At 47.1% G+C, this 24,434-nt stretch overlaps 1 protein-coding gene across 2 annotated transcripts in view; it reads left to right on the forward strand.

Annotated features, from left to right (window-relative positions):
- The window catches only part of GAREM1 (GRB2 associated regulator of MAPK1 subtype 1), a 138,155-nt gene that overhangs the window by 94,268 nt on the left and 19,453 nt on the right, over positions 1-24,434 (forward strand). For both annotated transcript variants that reach the window (XM_036417641.2, XM_036417640.2), the window contains exon 3: positions 13,650-13,780. In XM_036417641.2, the coding sequence (XP_036273534.1) occupies positions 13,650-13,780 (131 nt within the window). The remainder of the gene's footprint in view (positions 1-13,649; positions 13,781-24,434) is intronic.

The raw sequence follows: 24,434 nt of genomic DNA on the forward strand, positions 1-24,434 counted from the left end.
GCTCAGTGGATAGAGCATCTGCCTGCGGACTGAGAGGTCCCGGGTTCTATTCCAGTCAAGGGCATGTACCATGGTTGCAGGCACATCCCCAATAGGGGGTGTGCAAGAGGCAGCTGATCGATGACTCTCTCTCATCGATGTTTCTGACTCTATCCCTCTCTCTTCCTCTCTGTGAAAAATCAATAAAAAATATATTTAAAAGAAAGAAAGAAAGAAAGAAAGAGAAAGAAAGAAAGAAAGAAAGAAAGAAAGAAAGAAAGAAAGAAAGAAAGAAGGAAAGAAAGAAATTGAACTGTAAGACCAGGAAATAAAAAAATTTCCTTAGTAGTTTCAAAAACTACTAAGAGTTGCTGACTCAGTGCTGATGGCGCTTTTTAAGCTTTCCCCAGGGACTCTGGTTTGTTAAAGGTTCGATCGCCCACTAGATACAGGACTGTGCTCATCTGAAATGCACCCCCTGCCCTGCCAAGTCCCTACTCCAAGGCGCTGCTTCCCAGCCTGTGTGCCCCTGGGCCCTGCCCCTGTGTGCCCCTCGGCCCTCCCCCGCCCGGAGCAGCCTATTCACATCACGGCCCAGGACGGGGGTGTTTCCCGGAGCCAAGTCCTCCAGGTGCACGCAGTCTGCTTCACGTGGAAGAGGGACAGCAGGATGCTCAGCGGCTGGCTCTGTGTGAACAGAAGCGCAGGCGTCTGATGAGAAGGAAGGATGGAAGCAGGGAGCCAGCACAGGGCCATTTGTCAGTGCAGACTGAAGAGAAGCAGAGAGAGAGCAGTGCTGGCGGCAGCGGGGACGGGGCAGGGCTGGCCGTGGCCCATTAAGGAGGTGGGACACAGACAGGCTCCTGTCTGGAAGCTGGCCCTCCATTAAACACAGGAGCAGAAACGGAGCCCCGAGGCTCTGAGCAGCGGCAGGCTATTGCTTCTCCTCCTCTTTAATTTAACTCCACCCCATCAGGGAAGCTGCGAAAATGCCGAGACTAGTAAATAGATCACAAACGAAAGAAATGGAGTTCAAAAAGCGACTGGATACAGAGATCAAAACCACACTTATAAGGTTGTTCAAGAATCTCCTAGAAAAGGCCGATAAAATAAACGAGACCTATGAGGATATGAAAAGGGATCAACTAGAAATAATAAGGGATCAACAAGAAATAAAGAATACATTGTCTGAAAAAAATATTTTACAGAATCCTAAAAACAGAATGGAAGATCACAAGTCAAAGATTTGGAACATAAAGAGCCAGAAGACACTCCTCCGCAGAAGCAAGAAGGCAAGAGAATCCAGAAAGTTGAAGATAATGTAAGAAAACTCTGGGACAACTTAAAGCGAACCAACATCAAAATTATGGGGGTCCCAAAAGATGAGAGAGAGCAAGATATCGAAAACATACTGAAATAGTGACAGAAAATTTCCCCCACCTGGTGAAAGAATTAGACTTACAAATCCAGGAAGCGCACAGAACTCCAAACAAAAGGAATCCAAAGAAGACCACACCAAGACAAATCATAATTAAAATTCCAAGAGCAAAAGACAAAGAGAAAATATTAAAAGCAGCAAGAACAAAGCAGGTAGTTACCTATAAAGGAGCACCTACGCGATTGTCAACTGATTTCTCAACAGAAACCATGCAGGCCAGATGGGAATGGCAAGAAATATTCAAGGTGATGAATAGTAAGAACCTACAACCAAAATTAATCTATCCAGCAAAGCTATCACTCAGAATCGAAGGCCAGATAAAGAGCTTCACTAAAAAAAAAAAAAAAAAAAAGCTAAAGGAGTTCATCACCTGTTCCTTCCTTCCTTCCTTCCTTCCTTCCTTCCTTCCTTCCTTCCTTCCTTTCTTTCTTCCTCCTTCCTTCCTTTCTCCTCCTCCCTCCCTCCCTCCCTTCCTCCTTCCTTCCTTCCTTCCTTCCTTCCTTCCTTCCTTCCTTCCTTCCTTCCTTCCTTCCTCATTTGGTAGAGCAATTGTAGGTCCACAGCAAAGTTGAGGGGAGGGTACAGAGATTTCCCCACATGCCCCTTGCCTCAGCACATACATAGCCTCCCCCGTTGTCAATATTCTCCCACCATGGCAGTACATTCGTCACAATCGATGCACCTATACTGACACAGAGTTTACCTTCGGGTTCACTCACTGTTGGTGTACAATCTGTGAGCTTGGACAAATGTATAATGGCAGGAACCGACCATTATGTATCATACAGAGTATTTACACTAAGAACCCTCTATGCACCATCTATTTATCCCTCCCTGCCCATTAATCCCTGGAAACCATTGATCTTTTTGCTGTCTCCAGTAGGTTTGCCTTTTCAGAATGTCAAATGGCTGAAATCGTAGGGTTTGTAGCCTTTTCAGATTATCTTCTTTCATTAGTCTATAATAACAAAAGTGTAATATGCTAATTAGACTGGACAGCCAAACAACCTTCTGGATATCATTCCAGACATCCTTCCAGATGAAACCATGGCAGTGGGGGCTGAGACGGTTAGGGGTGATCAGATAGGCAGGCAGTGTAGTTAAGGGCAATCAGGCAGGCAGGCAGAGGCAGTTAGGGCGATCAGGCAGGCAGGCGAGTGGTTAGAGGCGATGAGGTAGGCAGGCAGGCCAGTGGTTAGGAGCCAGCAATTCTGGATTGTGATAGGGATGTCCAATTGCTGGGTTAGGCCCAATCCCGCTGCAAGATCAGACCTAAACCGGCAGTAGGACATCCCCCGAGGGATCCCAGATTGTGAGAGGGTGCAGGCCTGAATTTCGTGCACTGGGCCTCTAGTAATATATACTTAAGGCTCCATGTTTCTTCGTGGCTTGCCGGTCTTGCTTTATGTAGCTGATGAATGAGGTGAAAATATACCCCTAATATGTGCAGAAATGCAATGTAGGGCCTATCCCATAGGCTTCTATATTGTTATGTGGTTGTTTTTTTTTTTGCCAGCTTTCCTATGTCCAAGTTCCATGCAGGAAGCCATGGTGGGCATTAAAATTTGAACTGTTCTCACCCCCCATAGATAACGCTGACTGTGTTCCCATCGTACTTTTAAGAAACCATTCGTGTCCCTGTATATGGAGTTTTAATCACTCCAGTTTGGGCCCCAAGGTTGAAAAAGAAATCCTTTAAAACCCAGGCACTTTTTTTTTTTTTCCCCCTAATGAAAACCACAGCTTGAGCAGCTGCTGGGATGATTGTCTCCGCTCCGCGGCTACACTGGTGTGTGGGAGTTTACGGTCGGGCTGTGGAAAAGGGAGCAAATAAGAAGCCAAGAACGGGGTCATGTTTCAATAGAGAAATAATGGTGGAACGTTCAACCCCTGAGTGTTTTCCGCACCCTCCCCACACTTTGGCCATGCAGCTTGGCTCCCTTTTTCCTTTTTAAACGCTTCCATAAGGCATGAAAGAGAAGCATACATCATCAGAACCACTGTATTGAAAACTCCTGGCCCCCAGCTCCGAGTCCATACAGTGCGCCTTTATTTTCGCCTGGAGCTATAAAATGACAGCTAGATGCTCTGCTGTGTCGTGTTACATTCGCATTTGGCCCCTCTGCGTTGGTGTGGTCTTCCTGGCCTGGGTCTGGGTTGAAATTGTGTGTCTCTATGTGGAATAATGCATTTCGTTTTGATTATGTCACTTTCTAGGTCTCGTTTTCTTTTTTTTTAATGCCTCTTCCTATCTCCCTGTCTCCTCACTCTCTCTTCCCTAGGCTCCATTTTTCTAACCCTTTCTTCCCTCTTCTCCTTTCATAAGATAGGGTTTTAAATTCTACAACTAAAAATTGAAGTCTTATTTTTGCTGCTCTTAATTTTTATGTGGCTCGTTTTATATTTTCCCAAAAAGGATGGTACCTCAAAAGGAATTGCTTTTTACGTATTAGGACCTTGGTTTTGTGGGGTTTTTTTAAGGTAGGTTTTTGACCCAAAGAGAAGCAGCTACTTCATCCTGGCAGCCAGTCACAGTGGCAGAGACTAAGAACACCTGGTCTCTGGTTCCACATAGTGGGGTGAATTCTCAGCCACACCACGCTCCCTACGTTACACTTAACTATAGACATGTTTTATTGTTGAGTCAACTGCCAGGGTCATTCTGGGGATTAAATGAAACAACCCTAAGAGCCCTTCAGCTGTCAGAGGAGAATTCATTGCTGAATGACCCTTCTTCCTACTAAATATTGTGTATTTTTTCAGGAATAGACAAGGCCTAGCAGCTCCTCAACCTGTTGCCTTCCTCCTGAAGGGGGAGACACCAGCCCTGGGTGAAGCAGTGTGGTAAAGGTAGAGCTGAGGTCAGCACACAAAAGTGCCCATCCTGGATTTGCTAATGCCCCAAGGCATCTTCCTGCATATCTGCAGGCTTCAGTTCCTCATTGGTCCAATCTGTGTAATCCCCGCCCACTCCATGGACTGTTGAGTGAGATAGAGTGTGTGTGTGTGTGTGTGTGTGTGTGTGTGTGTGTGTGTGAGAGTGTGAAAGCAGGTTGCTGGAGAAATTATGTTTCCTGACATGGCTCTGGTCCAGAAGGTCCGACTCCTCTTTCTTTTCTCTTTTGTCTTTCCACATCTGATTGAGCCTCTTCGTTAAGAAGCTGGTCTGCCTGGCCAGTGTGGCTCAGTGGTTGAGCATCAACCTATGAACCAGAAGGTGTCATGCTCTTTGATTTCCAGGTGAGTTCAGCCAGTGGATTCCCCATCAGGGCACATGCCCCAGTTTCGGGCTCGATCCCCAGTAGGGGGCATGCAGGAGGCAGATGACAAATGATTCTCTCTCATCATTGATGTTTCTTCTCACTCCCTCCCCCTTCCTCTCTGAAGTCAATAAAAAAATACTTTTTTTTACTTTTTTTTTTTTTTTTTTTTTTTTTGCCCTAACCGATTTGGCTCAGTGGATAGAGCATAAGCCTGTGGACTGAAGGGTTCCGGGTTCAATTCCAGTCAGGGGCATGTACCTTGGTTGCGGGCACATCCCCAGTGGGAGGTGTACAAGAGGCAGCTGATCGATGTTTCTCTCTCATCGATGTTTCTAACTCTCTGTCCCTCTCCCTTCCTCTCTGTAAAATATCAATAAAATATATTTTTTAAAAACACACATATGTGTGTGTGTTTGTGTGTGTGTGTGTATATTTTTTTTTTTTAAGAAGTTGGTCATTTGGTATGTGAGCCTCTAATTCTTTGTCAGTTCTGGCATTTAACATTTTCTGGCTTTCAGGGTCAGTAGAACTCACTGTCCTTTATGACCTGTTTTTAATTGAACATATTTGGTAGGCCAAAGTAAAGGGGACACGGTATACATCCAGGCAGACAGTCGTCAACAGGGTAGGTCTTACATGAGTGCGCCCTTAATGTTCTTGGGAAAAGCTGTAAACAGAAGCCTCCACTTAAGGTTCCAGTTTAAGGGAGAATGAAGTGCTTCAAGTGCCCAGACTTCCCAGCTAAATGTTTAATGTTTCCTGACCAATAACCACCCACTCACATCTAGTATCACCTAGATCAGTGAAGTTAGAAGCCCTTGGTCAAACGACAGCTGTGCCTTCCTCTCTTAGAAAGGTAGAGTGGTCCCTGGGTTAAATGAGATTTTTTTTTTTATTTGAACCAACCATTAAAAAGTGGACATGTTTACATAAAAGCCAGGTTTCCTGTCTCTGGGAATAAGTAGGTATTAGTGTTATGAGGCCACCATCTCCACCTTTGTTATCAATTTTACCAATTGACTCAACTTTTGTGGTCACATAAGTATTTGATTTTGAGATTCCAAAAATATGTATATATATTTCCTGCTCTAAATGCCTGCTTCTCAAAGCAAGTATTTATTTAATTTCTAGCATGGTCTCAAACTGTGTTGTCAGGGAAACAGCAGACATGATTTCTGCCGTCAAGGCACTTGTGGTCTAACTAAGAAAACAATTCAAAAACCAGTAAAATAAGTAGGGAATGATTAAACATTAAACCCTGGTAACGAATATCTGTGAAGATCGGCATGGGGTCGAAACCGGTTCGGCTCAGTGGTAGAGCGTTGGTCTGCGGACTGAAAGGTCCCAGGTTCAATTCCGGGCAAGGGCATGTACTTGGTTGCGGGCATATCCCCGGTAGGGAGTGTGCAAGAGGCAGCTGGTCGATGTTTCTCTCTCATCGATGTTTCTAGCTCTCTATCTTTCTCTCTTCCTCTCTGTAAAAAAAAAAAATCAATAAAATATACTTAAAAAAAAAAAAAAAAAGATCGGCATGGGGTGGGGTCAGGGAAACCTCCTGGATGGTATTGGACTTGAGCTGATACTTAAATTCATTCCTTCATTCAGCCATCAGTGGATTTTCCTACTCAGCATCTTGCACTGTTTAGTGTACAAAAATAAATATGTAAACAAATAAGGACAATAAGACATTATACATGCTTAGATAAACGTCTGTAGATAAATAATGAAATCACAAAAGAATGTGGCCAATTATATACCTGAGACAGGAAGGTCTTTTCTAGAGTAGGTGATGAGTAAATTGATTTTGGGTGAATAGATTGACCGAACCTGGGAATCCATGTTGTGAGTGCAGTCTGGGAAGACCTGGTTCACCGTGGGTGTATCTACGCGAGTTTTAGCATCCCGGGAGAAGAGTCAGGGCTGGATCATGGAGGGTCATGTAGTCATTAAGAACTTAAACTTTATAGGACATAGAGAGCCACCAATGGCTTTTCATCAGGGGACGGAAGAGCACACATCCCTAATCCATTCTTTGCTGCCTCCACCCTGCTACACCCCAGAGGCTGAGCTGTAGGGCTAAATTAGCGGCCTCTCATGCCCTTTGATTTCCAGTTGAGTTCAGCCAGTGATTAAGTAGTCCAAGCAGGAGATAGCAAGAGAGGGTGAGGTCAAGGTCTTTGTTCTCCAGGCTTCCTCCCTTGAAGAATCACCAGGGAACAGCTTCATCTCCCCTTCAGAAGGTGACCTTATTTAAATAACTTACTCCTTCCTGTAACTAGTCCCTCCCCTGTCCCTTCAGAGCTTTGGTGGTGACACAATCATCTCTGTACTGTCTTCATCTCTGTTATCACTCTGCTTCCCTCACAGCCCACCCATGCCATTATCAGCTGTCCTGTTGTACATAAATCCTCTGCAGATCATCCTCATTGAAATTATGATTTTATTTTGAACGTTCAGTCATAGAGTAAGAAGATGGTTTCCTGGAATGGAAGCCAAGGGGCAAAGCAATTGACTAGGACAACTGGCCACAGTGGGAGATGATGTGGTTGGGAATCTGTAATTGTGGAGACGGAAAGGAACTGATTGATGCAGGACGGGGGACAAAGTTGGATTGACACCAATTGGATGAGAGAAGTTAGGGATAGGGAGTGTTACGCCCAGACTTCATGATCCCCAAGGACCACCAGGGAGCCAAGTCTGATTCAATAAACAAAAGAGCCTCTTCCATGCCAGCATGGGCTCTGTCCCACTCACACCGACGTGGCCACCCGGGTTTCTGATTTGGGTGGCTGCTTGGTTCAAGAAGTATAAAAAAGGTTAGCTTTGCATGGGTCCATGTTGAGATCTTCGTGGGAGCACTGTTGGAGGTACACAGCAGCTATTGGTTAGAACGATGTGGAATTCAGAGCCATCTGACGGGCGGGAAGGCTAGTCTATTGTCACCTTATTGGTGGTCCTTGAAGCCATGATGATAGAGGAGGTCCCAAGGAGAACTGAGACTGGGGGAGAAGAAACAGAATAAGAGAGGGCAACAGCTGTGCACAGAAGTTAGACTGTCACCAGAGGATCCATAGTTTTGCACAAACTGAATAAGAACATGAGCAGAAGCAATAGGGAGAGTGTGAGTGCTGACTGCACACAGGTGGTTCAACTGGAAATCAAAAGGCAGGAGAAGCCGCTAATTTAGCTCAGCCTCTGGGCAGCAAAGAATGGATTAGGATGCTCTTCCATCCCCTGATTAAAAGCCATTGGTGACTCTCTACGTCCTATAAAGTTTAACTTCTTAATGAATACATGACCCTCCCAAGATCCAGCCCTGACTCTTGTCCTGGGATGCTAAGGCAGAAACCTGGGCGTGGATTCAAAATGGAAGAGCTACTATTGTATATTTATTTGTTCGGCTAGTCTACTGGCGTGTAGTGAACACTTACCGTATTTCCCCAAAAATAAGACATTCTCCAAAAATAAGACCTACTTACAGGTTTCCTTCTGAGTGAAATATAAGGCCCCTCTAGACTAAACATGAGAGATTTGGTCCACTGATTCTGAAAGAAATGGAGTCCCAAGAAATTCACCAGAAAATTCAGGAATTGGATCGTTAGGATGATGTTCCAGAAGATGATGACATGATTGTCATTGAATAAATGAGTAAATTCTTGATACTGTAGGATTCACAGTTTGTCTGGTTTGTGTTAACAACTACCGTACTACCGTACCGTATACAGGTAATAAATTTCCTTTTTTTTTCATTTAACAATAAATGTGTACTGTATTCTTCTTCATGGAAAAAATAAGACATCCCTGAAAATAAGACCTAGCGCATCTTTGGGAGCAAAAATTAATATAAGACACTGTCCTATTTTCGGGGAAACAGGGTAGGTCCTCAAGTGCCGTGAAATCCACTTGGGTTGTGTTTCAGGATGAGTGAAGTTCTGATGAAGGCAGCGATGGACTTAAAGTCCGAAGCAGTGGTACCGCGATGAAGGGATGAGGGTCGAAACAGGACAGTAGCAGTGAGTGCTGAGGGCAAAGGGATTTCAAGGAAAGAAAGGGCAAGACTTGCAGGAGAATGCGTCTAGGAGAAGAAAGGTGAAGATGGCCTGGAGATTCCCACCCTCACGTGTTAGCGACCTTGTTCACGGCTACAACCTTTTTTAGCTTCCGTCGCATTTATGATCATTGTGCCTCAGACATTTTCCGAACATTCGGATGAAGCAGCTAACCGCTTAGATGTGATGAAAAATCCCATTCTCCCAATTTCAGAAAATAAGGAAATCATTTGCATGGTGTGAAGTAGCTTGGCGGGTTAGAATATGTGTCCCAGAATGATTTCATTTTGAATCCAGTTTAGTCTGGTTAAGTTTAAGGATAGGATTTCAGAGCTGAAATTCTGACACTTGTTCTAATATAACCTCAGATGGAGAAATAAATAGAAATGCCACAGACGATTATGATGAAGTTCATTATATTTTGGTTGATGATTTCTTTCTGTTCTTTGGCTTTAATTCTGATTCACTGTGGTTAGACTTTAGGCTCTGTGCTGAGTTTTGTTCTTTCTCTCTCTTTTCTCCCAATTCCACTTCCACTCGCCCTCCTCCCCACCAAACCATAATTTTAGGAACTAATGCTAAGTGACATAGGGAGTCAGATTTTAGAGTGGGGAATTGTTGCGTTGTAATATTTCAAGTTTGTGTTTTTTAATTTTTAAATTATGCTTAAGATTAGCAGAAATTTCAAAAATTGGTGATAAGAAAATGAACAGAAAATTCACGGAATATAAAATATAAATTGCTTCATTTAACAACAACAAAAAACAGATCTACCTTTTTAGTAAAAAATGCCATTAAAACCCCAATGAGATACTATTTTTCACCTATCAGATTGGCAGTGATCATTTTTTTCAAAGCACTAGGAAAGGTATGAGGAAACACGTTAGTCATGGGAATATGAGTGGGCAGAGCGTCCAGAAGGATCAGTTTGGCAATAACTATCACAAATAAAAAAGCACTTACCCTTTGGCCCAGACACTCCACATTGAGCTGTTCCCACCAGTGTGCTTGCATTGGGTACACAAACGTCAGGACAGCTAAGCATGTTCACTTCAGCATCACTGCGGCCTCCGGGACTGGAACTGACCTGGATGCCCGTCCACAGAGGGCCCATCACATTCGGTGCGGTGTTTGCACAACGGAGAATACATGCAGCTCTTTAAGAACGAAGCAAACTCTTATGGAACAGTCACAGACTACGCAGAAGGCCACCGCTTGCTGTTAAAAGAGCAGCGTTTGGCCAAAACCGGTTTGGCTCAGTGGATAGAGCGTCAGCCTGCGGACTGAAAGGTCATGGGTTCAATTCCGGTCAAGGGCATGTACCTTGGTTGCCGGCACATCCCTGGTGGGAGGTGTGCAAGAGGCAGCTGATCAATGTTTCTCTCCCATCAATGTTTCTGACTCTCCATCCCTCTCCCTTCCTCTCTGTAAAAAATCAATAAAAATATTTTTTTTAAAAAACGGCATTATGTGTGCCAGTAGATAACATCAAAGACCATGTCTGCACGGAGGTGGCAGGAGCTCTGGGGCTGCCTCTGGAGGGAGAGATTGGGAGGAGACTGGAAGGGGACTTACGTTCCACTCCATACTCCCTGGGACTGACGTGTGGCAAGGACACACCTTCAGTCATCTTGAAATCTCTTCCCACTTCTCCAGAGAGGGCATCAGGGTGGCTCCCCAGCCCTGACGGGCCTTCACCCATTATGAGTGGAAATGGGCGTTCACACAGGCTGTTCAGAAGGCAGGGATGGGTCAGTGCCTTTCCGGTAACAAGAAGCTTACCTTTCAGCCGGCAGTCCGAGCCCACGGACACTGCTTCCCGCGCGCGCACACGGAGATAGCAACGCAGGAGTCCTTGTGTGTCCAGGTGAACCCGGAGCATAAGTGCAGGTTCCTCCTCGGGTTTGTTTGCTTTCTGAGAAATCTCAGCGGCTTTGTGGTTCCTGTGACTTTGGCGAATGGATCCCTTCTTCACGTTTGGAAATGGCCCAGTGGGCTTACGGTTCCATTCCTCGGACCAGATTGCGTCTCATTGACACAATGGGCTCGAGGCCATCTCTGTTATTGGCGGTGCCCTCCCTCTGAGAGTCCCAGGAACCGAGAAGTGAGACAGTCCACTGTTTGTTCCCTGTTCAAGAAGCACCAACGTTGTAGCCAGGCTGGGGGCGTCCCACTAAATAGCACAGACCTGGTCGTGGCGTGCCAGCATCTGGCGTTCCTTTTCCGTAACCATGGCAGCCACGCCCAGGGCGCTGTGGTGTCCTGGTGCCGTTTCTAGAGCTCCTTCCTCTTCCGTCTCATCATTTCGTGCTACTTTACGTGGCGTTTTCCCACTCCCGACGATGAGGAGGGAAATGCCCAGGGGATCGGGCCAACCGCTTGAGTCGTGGGCCCACGGATGGACCCTAATGGCCTCAGGTCTCCCTTGCTTCTTTTTATTGATACACAATGGGCACCGTGTGGGCGGGCCGGGGAGCGGTACAGCCGCAGCTGTCAGAGAAGATGGGCCGCAGACCGTGCCCATCCCCCGCGAGGATGGGAACCCGGGAGGCACAGGTCCCAGAGCCCCATCGGTGCCGCTGCCCCGAACTCACCTCCCGGCCAGTGACCTGAACCCGCCGGACCTGAACTTGGCCTCCTCTCCCTCTCCCTGTTCGTACTGCGTGCCTCGGCGTCATTGGCTCTTTCTTCTGAATGAGCAAAGCCAGTGTCCCTGTCTCACTCCTGACAAGTGACCAGGAAGCGTGTGCTGCAGGACAGCCCGCCAGCTCCCGGACCGGGAGCGGAGAACCTGGACTCCCCAGCGGGGCGGGGCCTGTTCGCTGCCCGTCCTGCGCGTCCGCGCTGAGGGAGCCCCTGTGCTGGCTCTGAGTGACACACACCAGTGGACGTTTTCCGGACGGCAGTGATTCCTTGTCCCCATCGGAACGACGCAGCACAGTTGTGGAAACACGCGTGAAAGCAGGGCAGTAGGGGGCCGATCTCTGCTCTGTAGGCATCGCCGTGGGTGTACTTAAATGGGCCTCGACGGGCCTGCCGGGGTGTTGCCTTCGCTCCCGGGGGCCCGGGACCTGCAGGGGGGATGGCTCTCCGTGGAGGCGTTTCCTGAAACCCTCAGCGCTGCTGAGAGGCAAGGCGCTCCTCCCTCCGAGCGTGGCCCACGTGTGATGACAGTGACATCTCAGAACAGATGCGCCAGCGACCTCCACGTGCTTGTATTATTATATTTGGTGGCACAGTCTCCGCTCTTCATGAAACGGTCTGTTAAGAAATTAGTTCCCGCGCGTGGGGGGCGGGGAGGATGTGTTCTGTCCATTGATTTCGCATCTGGCAGGGAGCTGGGTCCTGACGCCTGGAGGGTCCCCGAGGTTGGATGGACGTTGCTGAGACGTCCAGGCCGCAGCAGCCACGGAGAAGAGGGTGGCACGGGAGCTCAGCATCCCTCCCAGAGCACCTCGCGTGGGCTCCCCTGAGAGGGCGTGGTCTTTGGCAGAAGAAGAGGGTCTCGGGGCAAGGACCTAGAACATTGGTCTTGTAAACGGTGGGGCGAGAAGGTGGGCGTTCGTGGCAGCCGGTGGTTTGCGTTGTTCTCCTCGTAAAGTCCACCCGTTAGAGGCACACGTGATGTCAGACTCCCACCAAAGCGGAAACTTCCGTTCTCGGGTAAACAGGGTCGGCTTGGTTCGTGGTCTCAAGGGCCTTACGAGAGACCTCGGCAGAACTGTTCGGGGGTGTTGGCCCATAGGCCTGGCCGTCTTCACTTCTGACGTCTGCCTGCTTGTCCCCACTGTCATCTGACCTGTGCACTGCTTCCAAGGGGCAGGGCAGCAGAGGGTGCGGGCCGACCTCCTGCCTGTGTTTGTAAATAGCGTTTGACCCGGTGCGCAGCGGGTCTGCCTTGTTTACGTATCGCCAGCGGCAGCTTTCGCGAGCTAACCGAACGGAGTAGTTGGGACAGAGACTACGTCGCCCGCGAAACCTAAACTATTTACAGAGGAAGTTTGCCAGCCCCCTGCACAGTATAAGTCACCGGCAGCCCAGCCCGTGTGTCTCAGGGGTTGAGCTTCCACCTAAGAACCAGGAGGTCACGGTTTGGTTCCCGGTCAGGGCACATGCTCGCGTTGTGGTCTCGACCCCCCAGTCAGGGTCATGTAGGAGGCAGCCGATCGATGATTCTCTCTCATCATGGATGTTTCCATCTCTCTTCTTCTCCCTTCCCCTCTGAAATCAATTTTTAAAATATTTTTTTTTAAATAGAATGAAGGAAGCCACTTGCTGCAGGTGCCAAGTGGCTTGTTCATTAGAAGGAGGCGCAGCCCCTGCACCCCGCCAGCCTCCCTGTGCACAGGCTTCGTGCCCACCCCCAGCAGATCCCTGGTTACCGCAGCTGGGGGATCCCCACATCGCCCGCGTGGCGCTGAATCCGAGGAAACCTGGGAGAGCTGAGGGGCCACAGGATGAGGCGGTGCTACCTGTGGATTTTTGGAATACTCATCTAAAAAATTAGCCCCCTGAGCCACCCGGCCTTGGTTTCAGCATATATTGTGCCTGGGTTATCACCCCGAGAGGACTACACGACTTCCCGTGACAGGCAAAGTGAGCGACAATAGAGCAAGTTTTTACCGGGAGGCCAGATTGATTACAAGGGAGCATCCGTTCAGTTTGACGTCGGTCCTCTGGTAACCAACTCTTGAGTCGTAAGCAAAGAAGAAAGTACGCGTTCTGTGCTCGTTCTTCAGCCGGTGTTTAAGAAAACCTGCCATGGTCTTTTGTTGTTGTTTTGTTGTTGTTGTTTTTATGATAATGATCAGAAGCCTTAGACAAGAAGAGCGGGAAGTGGGGAAGGGGGATGCCACGGCCCCAGGGACAGCAGCCCCCCCGGCACCATCTCACCTCTCTTCTGTTTACCATGTGTTTCAGGCCAGTTCAAGCTGCTGGAGCAAGACCGGGACATAAAGGAGCCCGTGCAGTATTTCAACAGCGTGGAGGAGGTGGCCAAGGCCTTCCCTGAGCGCGTGTACGTCATGGAGGAGATCACGTTCAACGTGAAGGTAGCTCTGGAAGAACCCGATATTTATCCTCCCTGGAGCAGCTCAGCTCTCAGGCCATTGTGTGCCCATCGGGGCCTCGCAGGAAAAGGCCGTCTCCCTGTGCGGGGCCCTTGTCCTCTGAGGAGTCAGTGGCCAGCACTGGTCTCTTAAGCATTGCGTTTGCTGTAGCTGACCAGATGCCCAGACGGGTAACGAACGACGCTTCATTAGCCCTGTCTTTTGCTAAACTGTTAAGGCAGATCAAAAGTGGTCTTTCTCTCGTTTGGACTGTATTCCCCAATGTGTAATAGTTGTTTGGCCAGATCTCCTCTAAGGTGATGGTCCACTTGTAGGATCTGGTAAAAGGCATAGAAAGACCCCGGCCAGCCTGGCTCAGTGGTTGAGCCTTGAGCTATGAACCAGAAGGTCACAGTTTGATTCCCGGTCAGGGCACAGGCCCTGGTTGTGGGCTCGATCCCCAGTGAGGGGTGTGCAGGAGGCAGCCGATCAGTGATTCTCTCTCATTGATATGTTTCTCTGTCTCTCTTTCTCTCTGATTTCAATAACAATATTTTTGTAAAAGGATCATGAAGGACCTACTACCATTCACTTATTTAAAGAGAGAGACTTCATAGCTCAGCCTGGGATCGGCATATGTCCTTCCATTTTTCAGAGACCGCCTGTATCAGGACACACGGGGGGGATTAGTGTATAGGATGTTGCCAGCGGGAATTGACTGGTCCTTGCTCATCAGAGAAAGGCTAAGTGGTGTTTACGGCTCTGCATTCATTTTGCATTTGGAAAAGGACTAACCAGAGAAGCCATGCCGGCAATGAGGTTCTACCGAATCGCTACAGATCCTTTTCCTTTTCCTTAGCAGCATGGCATTCCATGACACTAAGACTTCTTAGACAGTGTTCACACCCCCAAGAGTTTCTATTGGACCCCATTTCAGCGACAAAGTCCGACTGAGTCTCATCCTCTGAACATGTCGAGGTTTAGAGGGCAAGATGTGGTTTTCTTAGCAATTCGCTGTCTGTGACAGACAGGCTGATGCACGGGATCTTAGCCCAAACACACAGCGGTCTCTTCGGGTGAGAACCCTCACTTCTCAGGAAAGAGGGAAGCGCTCACGACAGCCTCCTTTGTGGAGGCGTGGTTCTGTCCGTTTCGTTGACTAAGCTAAGCCATTCTCTCTCCCAGCTCTAAAACACAGCAGCTGTGGTCTGCTTTCTCTACTTGTATTATTAGCACCACTGAGATTTTGCGTGGCCCAGTCAACTTGTATTCAAGACATTTGTATTCATATACATTGAAGATCTGTGAGAACACATTCATTTTTAATCTTACCAAGAGTTGGCCAGAAGTTAATCAAATCCTATTCCATTCGTGCCTTGATATGATTTAAATGTCCCCTTAGAACTTACACTTAGAATTACCTAAATGGGAAAGAAAATCATTTAGAAAGGAAAGCTAGTAATTTTAAACCCTTTTCTGAAAAGATTTCATGGATTTTAAAATGAAAGATTTAGAATTGAAACATGAGCCTGGCCAGCGTGGCTCAGTGGTTGAGCGTCTATCTATGGACCAAAGCCTAAAATTACTACTATCACCCTAACCGGTTTGGCTCAGTGTATGGAGCATCGGGCTGTGGACTGAAAGGTCCCAGGTTCGATTTCGGTCAAGGGCATGTACCTTGGTTGCGGACACATCCCCGGTAGGGAGTGTGCAGGAGGCAGCTGATCAATGTTTCTCTCTCATTGATGTTTCTAATTCTCTATTCCTCTCCCTTCCTCTCTATAAAAAATCAATAAAATATGTTTTAAAATAAACAAATAAAATACCTACTATCTGGCCCTGTATGAAAACGCTTACCTACCCCTGATATAGAGCATAAAACCATCCTAAGTCAGTCTCCCATTCTCAAAAAATTACCCACTTTCTCTCTATGTAGTGCTTTATAGCCAGCGTCTTCGTATGAAGAATAGCGTATCTGTTCCTTGCTGTTAAGGTTTCAGGAATACCCCTCCACCTCAAGTGGAGACTTCTTACACCAGGACGGAGTGAATTATTTCACATGTCTTCCAGCCTTTTTCAAACTCAGCCTGGCCATGATGAGACACTTTCCCACCCGTCTTTTCCTGCCATCAGAATGATGGCTAACAAATGAAGTCTTCATTTAAGCTTGCCTTTTTGGTGACATTGGTGGAGGGAGGCGGGGAGGGCAGCCTGTGGGTCCACACTGGACCACGTGCAGCTTTCTAGAAGTGGTGAGTGGCAGTGACTCCACTGCGGGCGCCCCAGACCTCCTGCATGACAGTGACGGCTCTCAAACTCGGGGAACCCCAACACCCTGATCTGGACGTGACCACGTTGCTCTTTCCAATGCAGCTCCTGAGGCCCCCGCTTGCCGCTGTTCTGGTGGCGATAGATCCCCAGGGGCACAGGAGCGAGTTTGCATGGTCTCCGTGGGGGGAAAGGTCACCCTCCAGCCAGCACAGGCCTCTTGGGAAACATTCCCACGTGGCCTGGGACGGGCGCTGAGCTGTCAGCCCTGTCACCTGCGTCTCTGTCCCCGATTCCCGGCTTCGGCATCTGCTTTTGGCGGGGGTGTCAGTGCCCAGCAGCAGAGCTGCCCTTGAGTGGCATGAGCGGTAAGGGTGTCAGGCTTGTCTTTGTTAATAGGAAAAGCATCATACAGGATTCAGACAGCATCCATGATAGCTGGGCTTCTCAACCCTGAGACACGTGATCAAGAGTAAAGTGATAAGCCCAGTCAGCGTGGCTCAGTGGCTCAGCATTGACCTATGAACCAGGAGGTCACGGTGCGATTCCCCGTCAGAGCACGTGCCCAGGTTTCAGACTCCATCCCCAGTATGGGGCGTGTAGGAAGGAGCTGGTCAGCCAATCCATGATTCTCTCTCATCATTGATGTCTCTATCCTTCTCTCCTTCTCCCTTCCTCTCTGAAACCAATAAAAATGTTTTTAGAGAGTAAAATGTTAACATATCAATAATCAGCAGGGTGGAAGTTTACAGACATTGAGTGTTTATAATCATTAAATTGGAGGCCTTCCTCGTTCCCTCGTCCTACTTCTTTTGACAAACATGAACACCAGGAAACAGATGTTAGCTGGCTTCACTGAGTCACAAGAAGCCACAAAGCTACTTAGCAGCCCAGCCAGGTCGTCTGACTCCACCCAGCCCCCTCTCCTCTCCCTCCCTGTGGGTTTGTGATAAGGCTTGGGATTGAGACCGGAACACCCTTTCACGTTGACACAAGAGCTTGCACACCTAGTTTGTTGTCCATCTAAGTAAATGTTTTCAATCATTGTTACCTAGCCAGATCCTTGTTTTGGTATTTCTGATACACAGGAGTTGGCGGCTTTTATGACTGTTAAACGTGCAGATTTGTACACCTTATTTCATACCCGAGTATCATACCAATATTTTAAAAATAAGATCCTACAAGTTAACTTGATGTTTCGTCCCTATTGGCATCAGTGTAGTTTCTGATTAGATGAACTTGTGTCAGAATGAACCCCTTCAAAAATACTGCTATAAAACATTCACCTGGAATATTAACCAGTATTCACAGAGAAACAAGACTGGAGGTGGGTTCTCGCATGGTTAAAGAGACGCTGAAGGGGCGGGCATGTGTTACTGAAAATGTACGCCAAAGTTCTAAAGTAGAATAGAATTCATGTTGCTGAGTTGGAGGACTTTTTCCCCAAGGCATCCGAGTTACTGGGAACCAGCCTCCTCCCCGCCCCCCAGCTGTGGACTTGAGGCCATCCGTGTGCCTTTTCACTTAACACATTAGTTCCCCTTCAGAGCTGAAGGAATCACGCCCTTTCCCCTTCGGCCAACTAGTCAGACTGTGTCCTGTTTCCCTACCAATAGCAGTTAACAAATTAAACATATGTCCCATTTCTTGACTCCTTTCCACAGAGCAAACATCAGACGAGGCCTTGAAAACACATTACTGAGAGGCCTCCATTGGCTTGTGGTTCTGCTCTTGTCACGGCTTTGCTCTCTGCCGCCGCTTCTGTGGTCCTGTTTGTCTTCCAAAGGCAAACACAGCTCCCTCGCAGCCTCTTCTCTGCGGCCACCGGCTGTCGCCCTGTAAAGTAATACAGAAGGATGGTGCAGGCCTTGACCAGTTTGGCTCAGTGGTAGAGTGTCGGCATGTGGACTCAAGGGTCCCAGGTTCGATTCCGGTCAAGGGCATGTGCCTTGGTTGCAGGCACATCCCCAGTAGGAGATGTGCAGGAAGCAGCTGATCGATGTTTCTCTCTCGTCAATGTTTCTAACTCTCTCTCCTCTCCCTTCATCTGTAAAAAAATCAATAAAATATATATATATATATATATATATATATATATATATATATATATATTTAGAAAAAAGAATGGTGCTGAAGCATGGATTGCTCTCTGGGGACTTCTTTGTTTTGTTGTTTTAAGAGTATAGTCATAACCATCGTCCCAGTTTAAAATCTGTCCCTCGACGTTCATGAAAGGACCCTCCTGGCAGAGGGAGGTTATCCTGAGGCCCGAGAGGCGGGGTCCCTGTGAGTTTGGAAAGGTCCGGGCTGGTTCGCATCCTCTGCCACCCCTGGAGCCTTGGAGCCTGAGTCATTCCGGACCGCCAGCTCGGGGGTGGCTGTAAATCTGAACAAAAACCCCGTCCAAAGTGACTGTCATTTCCGTTCGGTTTCTTAAAACGAACTGCAACTCCCTGCCATCTTGGAGAGAAGTATTTGAACCTCGTGTGAACCTTCTTCTCGCCTCCTGAGACTCTGCCTTTCTGCGGGTGGTGTTCTGCGGCCTCGTTGGAGTGTTTTTGGTGGTTGCCTCTGGTGTTTGTTGGGATACTTGCCTCGGCCGTCTGTGTTTCTAGTTTTAATTTTTACTCCCGTCCCACTGTGGGCTGGAAGCTAGCCACCACGTGGACAGAATTGTGATGAGATGAGGAGCAAGCACGCTGAGCGAGGCAGTCCTTCAAGGTTTTTCCCCTGAGCCCGCAGCCCCCGCTCAGGCCTGTGGGCTCAGCGCCTCGTTCTCGGCTCTGCAGCGGGACCCACTTAACGCCCGACAAGGATGCCTGTGGGTCTCAGAAACGCGTCACTTGGTGATTCGTGGTCGTGCGAACATCGGAGGGGGGACTTACACAGACCTAGATGGGGTAGCCTATAGCAGGTTACTGTACCAAGCAGCACGAGACTAAGTCAAGCACACGGGAAATGATGTAATCGAGAGAGGTGGCAAGAGCAATAAAAACTATAGTAAATGGATGTTTAATTAAAAATCTCTAGCATAGTAAAAACCCGTAACATAGTCATTTATTGTCCTTACCGAGAAGGATGTACCATACATAGTGTACATGCTGTAATTTTATATAACTGCAGTGCAGGCGGTTTGTTACACCAGCCTCGCCAAAATCACCTGAGCCATGTGTTGCGCTAGGAAGATACAAAAGTGATGAGGTCACGAGGCAAGAGGGATTTTTTAGCTCCGTCATAATCTGTGGTCCACCGTCAAACATGCCATCCACCATCATACATGCCATCCACCTCATACATGCCATCCACCTCATACATGTCATCCACCATCATACATGCCATCCACTATTATCTATGCCATTTACCGTAATACATTCCATCCACCATCATATATGCCATTAACCGTTATATATGCCATCCACTGTCATACATGCCATCCACTGTCATACATGCCATCCACCGTCATAAACATGCCATCCACTGTCATAAACATGCCATCCACCATCATGTATGCCATTTACCGTCATACATGGCATCCACCATTGCCTGAAACTTCTTTATATGGTGCAGGACTGTAGTCACATAGAGATCGGAAACTACCATTTGCTATGCAACCTGAACTTTGCTGTATACGAATGAATTTTAAAAATTAAAAGTGAATGAATCTAGAGGTAGCTCGTTTTTACTTTTTATGTTCAGTCTTTCTTATGATGAGTCAGATGTCATTTATTTTTAAGATTCATTCCGGATGGTAAACTGGGTACAGTTGTGAGGTTAATTGTTTCAGTGTCTGAAGGCAGACGGGCGCTCTTTATGCCATCGGAGATCTTAGGCCTCTGGTGCGCATCACTAATTAGATCATCGCCGCTGTACTTGCCATCCCTTCCCCATTTCCTGTGGGGTTGTGTTTTTGTTTTTAAGACACTCGAGATTGACATTTACTGAACTCTTCATGGGCTTTCTCGTTTTCTGCCATTTTCCCAAAGGAACGAGTTATACCATTTGAAGTTTGGGGAGCAATGTGCTAATATTCTCTATTTAATTTACACATCAATCAGATCAGTCCTAATTTTTTTCTCCAAGAGCTGAAATTTTAACCTCTGTGATATAGCTGATCTTTAGAACAACTATTTGTAGAGAACAGATTGCCTATAGCCAGGGGGGCGGGAGGGGGAGAAACTTTACATCAGTGTTTTTGCAATGTTGCTCGACTGTGGGCTGTTCCTTCTGAATGGTATTGTGCATAGTAAAACCCTGATCGTTTCCTGGATTAGACCTATTAGAGTTGTTTAGATAACACACTCTGAATTACTTCCTCTCAGGAAACATTGAGACTGGAACTGTTACCCAGACACGCATACCAGAGCACTTAGACAGAACACATTGTTTCTTTGGCTATTAAAAGAGGAATAAAGAGGAAAGGAATTATGCAAATAAATCACATCTGTAGGAGCCAGAGGAGACCGTTTGGCTCAGCTGCCACAGGAAGAACATTTCTTTATGAGCTTCATCTGTCACCGGCAGTGACCACAGGATCGGCGGCTACGTGAGTCTCATCGTTTACGCAGAGCTAATTGCGAGCCCTGATGATGGCGTCCAATTGTACTCGCACATGTCCTGCATGTGTATGTAGGGGAGTAGGGATTGCTTCCTTCAGAAGTACACCCATCCACGGAAATGTTGACAAAACTGTTGGACGTGCCCAGAGCGTGGCATTTAGAAAAGATCGTTTTGATCTGTTTACTCCACATACTGTCTGCTGTGGATCTCAGAGGCTGTGTAGACATTCGCTTTCCGTCCATTTGGTGTGTGCTACTCCGTGGACTTGTCATGGGTTCATTCTGGAAGGAGTGTGTTTTTAAAGGAAGATTAGGAAAATTATAGGATCAGCCTAAAGGGTTAAATAACACATACGATGTTGTTTCTGCATATTGGAGAAACGCTGTTGGCTCCTGTGAACTGGAACCAGTATGGTGTTTGAGAGAGGGAACGTGTGTGTTTCTCAAGGTTCATGAGAACCCTGCCTCTCAGCATCCCACTCTCCATCCTGAGCCAAATGCACGGACGGCCACGTGTTCTGTGAAAGTTCCAGTGATGCCGAAACCGGTTTGGCTCAGTGGATAGAGAGTTGGCCTGCAGACTGCAGGGTCCCAGGTTCGATTCTGGTCAAGCGCATGTACCTTGGTTGTGGGCACATCCCCAGTACAGGGTGTGCAGGAAGCACTGATCAGTGTTTCTAACTCTCTATTCCTCTTCCTTCCTCTCTGTAAAAAATCAATAAAATATATTAAAAAAAAAAAAAAAAAAAGTTCCAGTGAAGAGGAAGCAGAGCAGTGCAGCTGAGCATTCTGGAGACAGCACATCCCCTCCCTTTGAGGTGTCACAGTGATGAACTTTCAGGCCCTATTCTCACACTGAGTTTTATTCGGGATAACAGTCAGAACTTCGAACAGTTCACAGTAACAGGCGTCTTCAAACTACGGCCCGCGGGCCACATGCAGCCCGCAGAGGAGTCTGATCCGGCCTGCCAGGTTTTTTGGGCAGTGAGCGCAGCCGAGGTGTTACAGTAGGAATTAGTAGTTCATATAGTCCGGCCCTCCAGCTCTCTGAGGGACCGTGATCTGGCCCCCACTTTAAAAAGTTTGAAGACGCCTGGTAGAAGAAAGGATCACGCTTAGAAGTAGTGATTTGATTTGCCCTAGCTGGCTTGGCTCAGTGGATAGAGTGTCGGCCTGCAGACTGAAAGGTCCTGGGTTCAGTTCCAGTTAAGAGGACATGCTCGGGGTGTGGGGTCGATCCTCAGTAGGGTGCGTACGTGAGGCAGCTGATCAATGATTCTCTCATCATTGATGTTTCTGTCTCTCTCTTCCTCTCCCTCTCTGAAATCAATAAACATATATTTTATTTTTTTTTTAAAGAAGAAGAAGTAGTGGTTTGGGCTTGAAAACAGTAGTGAATGGACTAGAAACCAACATGAACATACAAAGATGTTGAAGGCATTATGAAACAATTGGAAGGATTAAAATGTTTTATTCTATTATTATTTTAAAATATGTTTTTATTGGTTTTTTTTTTTTTAGAAGGCTAAAAAGGGAGGGGGGGAGAGAGAGAGAGAAACATGGATTCGTTGCCTCCCACACATACCCCAACCAGGAATCAATCCCGCAACCCAGGTAAGTGCTCTGACCGGGAATCGAACCTTCGACCTTTCGGTTCACAGGACAGTGCTCAACCAACTGAGCCACATTGGCCAGAGCTAACATGTTTTATTATTTTTTTTAATATATTTTATTGATCTTTTACAGAGAGGAGGAGAGAGGGATAGAGAACTAGAAACATCGATGAGAGAGAACCATCAATCAGCTGCCTGTTGCACACCCCCCACCGGGGATGTGCCCTCAACCAATGCACATGCCCCTGACCGGAATCGAACCTGGGACCCTTCAGTCCGCAGACTAATGCTCTACCACTGAGCCAAACCGGTTTCGGCGTGTTTTATTATTAATAAAAGTAAAAGTAATAGTCACTATTTATTGAGAGCATACACTGATCCAGCCTGCAGACTAGAGGATGATATTCCCTCTTTACAGATAAGGAGACTGAGATTCAAGAAAGTAAAACACTTCGTGTGAGGTCGCCTCACAGTACAGGCAGAATTCATACTCGTCCTGTACTCTAGTTACTAGCACTGCACCGTTAATATATTGCATCAATTACTTTCCAAAGGCCATAGTTCTTTCCACATACCTATAGCAGGGCCAGCAGACTTTTTCCGTAAAGAGACAAGAGGAACTATTTTAGAGTTTGTGGGCTGTACAGTCACTGTTGCAGCTACTCAGCACCATCACAGAGTGAAAGATCTTAGGCTCTACGTAAATGAGTGGGCAGAGCTGAGGCCTAATAAAACTTTATTTACGAAGTTAGCTGGTAAGTAATGTAATGTAAGATTGGGACCCTGAACAGTAGTTGGTTGACCTCTGATCTACATCCTGTAAGTTTAATGAGATGCTAGCTGAGAATAAAAGCCAAATATTATAAAAAGTTAGAATTAATAGCAAACAAATCTTTATAAGGATTCTTGGTGACCAAAGAACCCTTAAAATAAAAAAACTGAAAAACCTCGAAGCTGCAGAAAAAGAGCCAGCCATCAAATACTGTCATGTATAAATTATTCATTAGCTTTAAAGTAACCTAACCTGTATTCTTCAGAGCTGCCAATACTGTACCAAACAAGGACCAAACACAAAGTGGTATGCTAGTTTGATACTGGAGAAGTATAAAGGGGCATGAAAGGGGGGAAAAAATTAGTGAAATCCAAGCAAAACTAGTCGCTGAGTTAAGCATCTTGTGCCGATGTTAATGTCTTAGCTTTGAGAATGCTCCGGGTTATGTAAGATGTTAGCAGGAGAAACTAGGGGAGGGCATACAGGAACTCTCTAACTGCCTTTGCAACTTCCCTGCAAGTCCACAATTGTTTCTAATAAAAAGCTAACATACGTCTACTTATTTATTTACATTCCTAAACTTACTCCAGTGTAGAGAAGCTCGGGACCCATGTGAGGGCAAGGTGAATGCTGAGCCTGAAAGTACGCCCAGTTAAATGGAGATCTTAGTTTTAAAAATTATACTTAGCCCTAACCGGTTTGGTTCAGTGAATAGAGCATCGGCCTGTGGACTTAAGGGTCCCAGGTTCGATTCCGGTCAAGGGCATGTACCTTGGTTGCGGGCACATACCCAGTGGGGAGTGTGCAGGAGGCAGTTGATCAATGTTTCTCTCTCATCGATGTTACTAACTCTCTATCCTGCAGGGGTCTTCAAACTACGGCCCCCGGGCCACATGCGGCCCGCAGAGGAGTCTGATCCGGCCCACCAGGTTTTTTGGGCAGTGAGCGCAGCCGAGGTGTTACAGTAGGAATTAGTAGTTCATATAGTCCGGCCCTCCAGCTCTCTGAGGGACCGTGATCTGGCCCCCACTTTAAAAAGTTTGAGGACCCCTGCGTAGAGGGCCCTTTGGGAATGCACATGGATGACCTTTAAATTAATGTCAGCTGAGTCAGAGGTGACTGGCATGGGCGTCCCCCGGAAATCAGTACTGATTTCTTATCTTTATCCCTGTGCTTGGAATGAGGAAGGAATAGGACCTTGACTTACCCAGGTCTTGATATGCTAAATCCCAGGAATGAGGGAATGAATAGGACCTGGGCACACCCAAAACTTCTTTGACCTTAAACACACACACACACACACACACACACACACACACACCGCCCCCCCGGAAATCAATAAATGCGCTGTGTTGTCTGTGGTGGGTGTTGACTGTCCCTCTATCAGAGTGACAGCTTCCACCGGGCACCCTGCTCTTGGATCTATTTCTGCCTCTTGTCTCTTTATT

This window comes from Pipistrellus kuhlii, unplaced genomic scaffold (genome assembly GCF_014108245.1).
Source record: "Pipistrellus kuhlii isolate mPipKuh1 unplaced genomic scaffold, mPipKuh1.p scaffold_m20_p_6, whole genome shotgun sequence".
NCBI lineage: Eukaryota > Metazoa > Chordata > Mammalia > Chiroptera > Vespertilionidae > Pipistrellus > Pipistrellus kuhlii.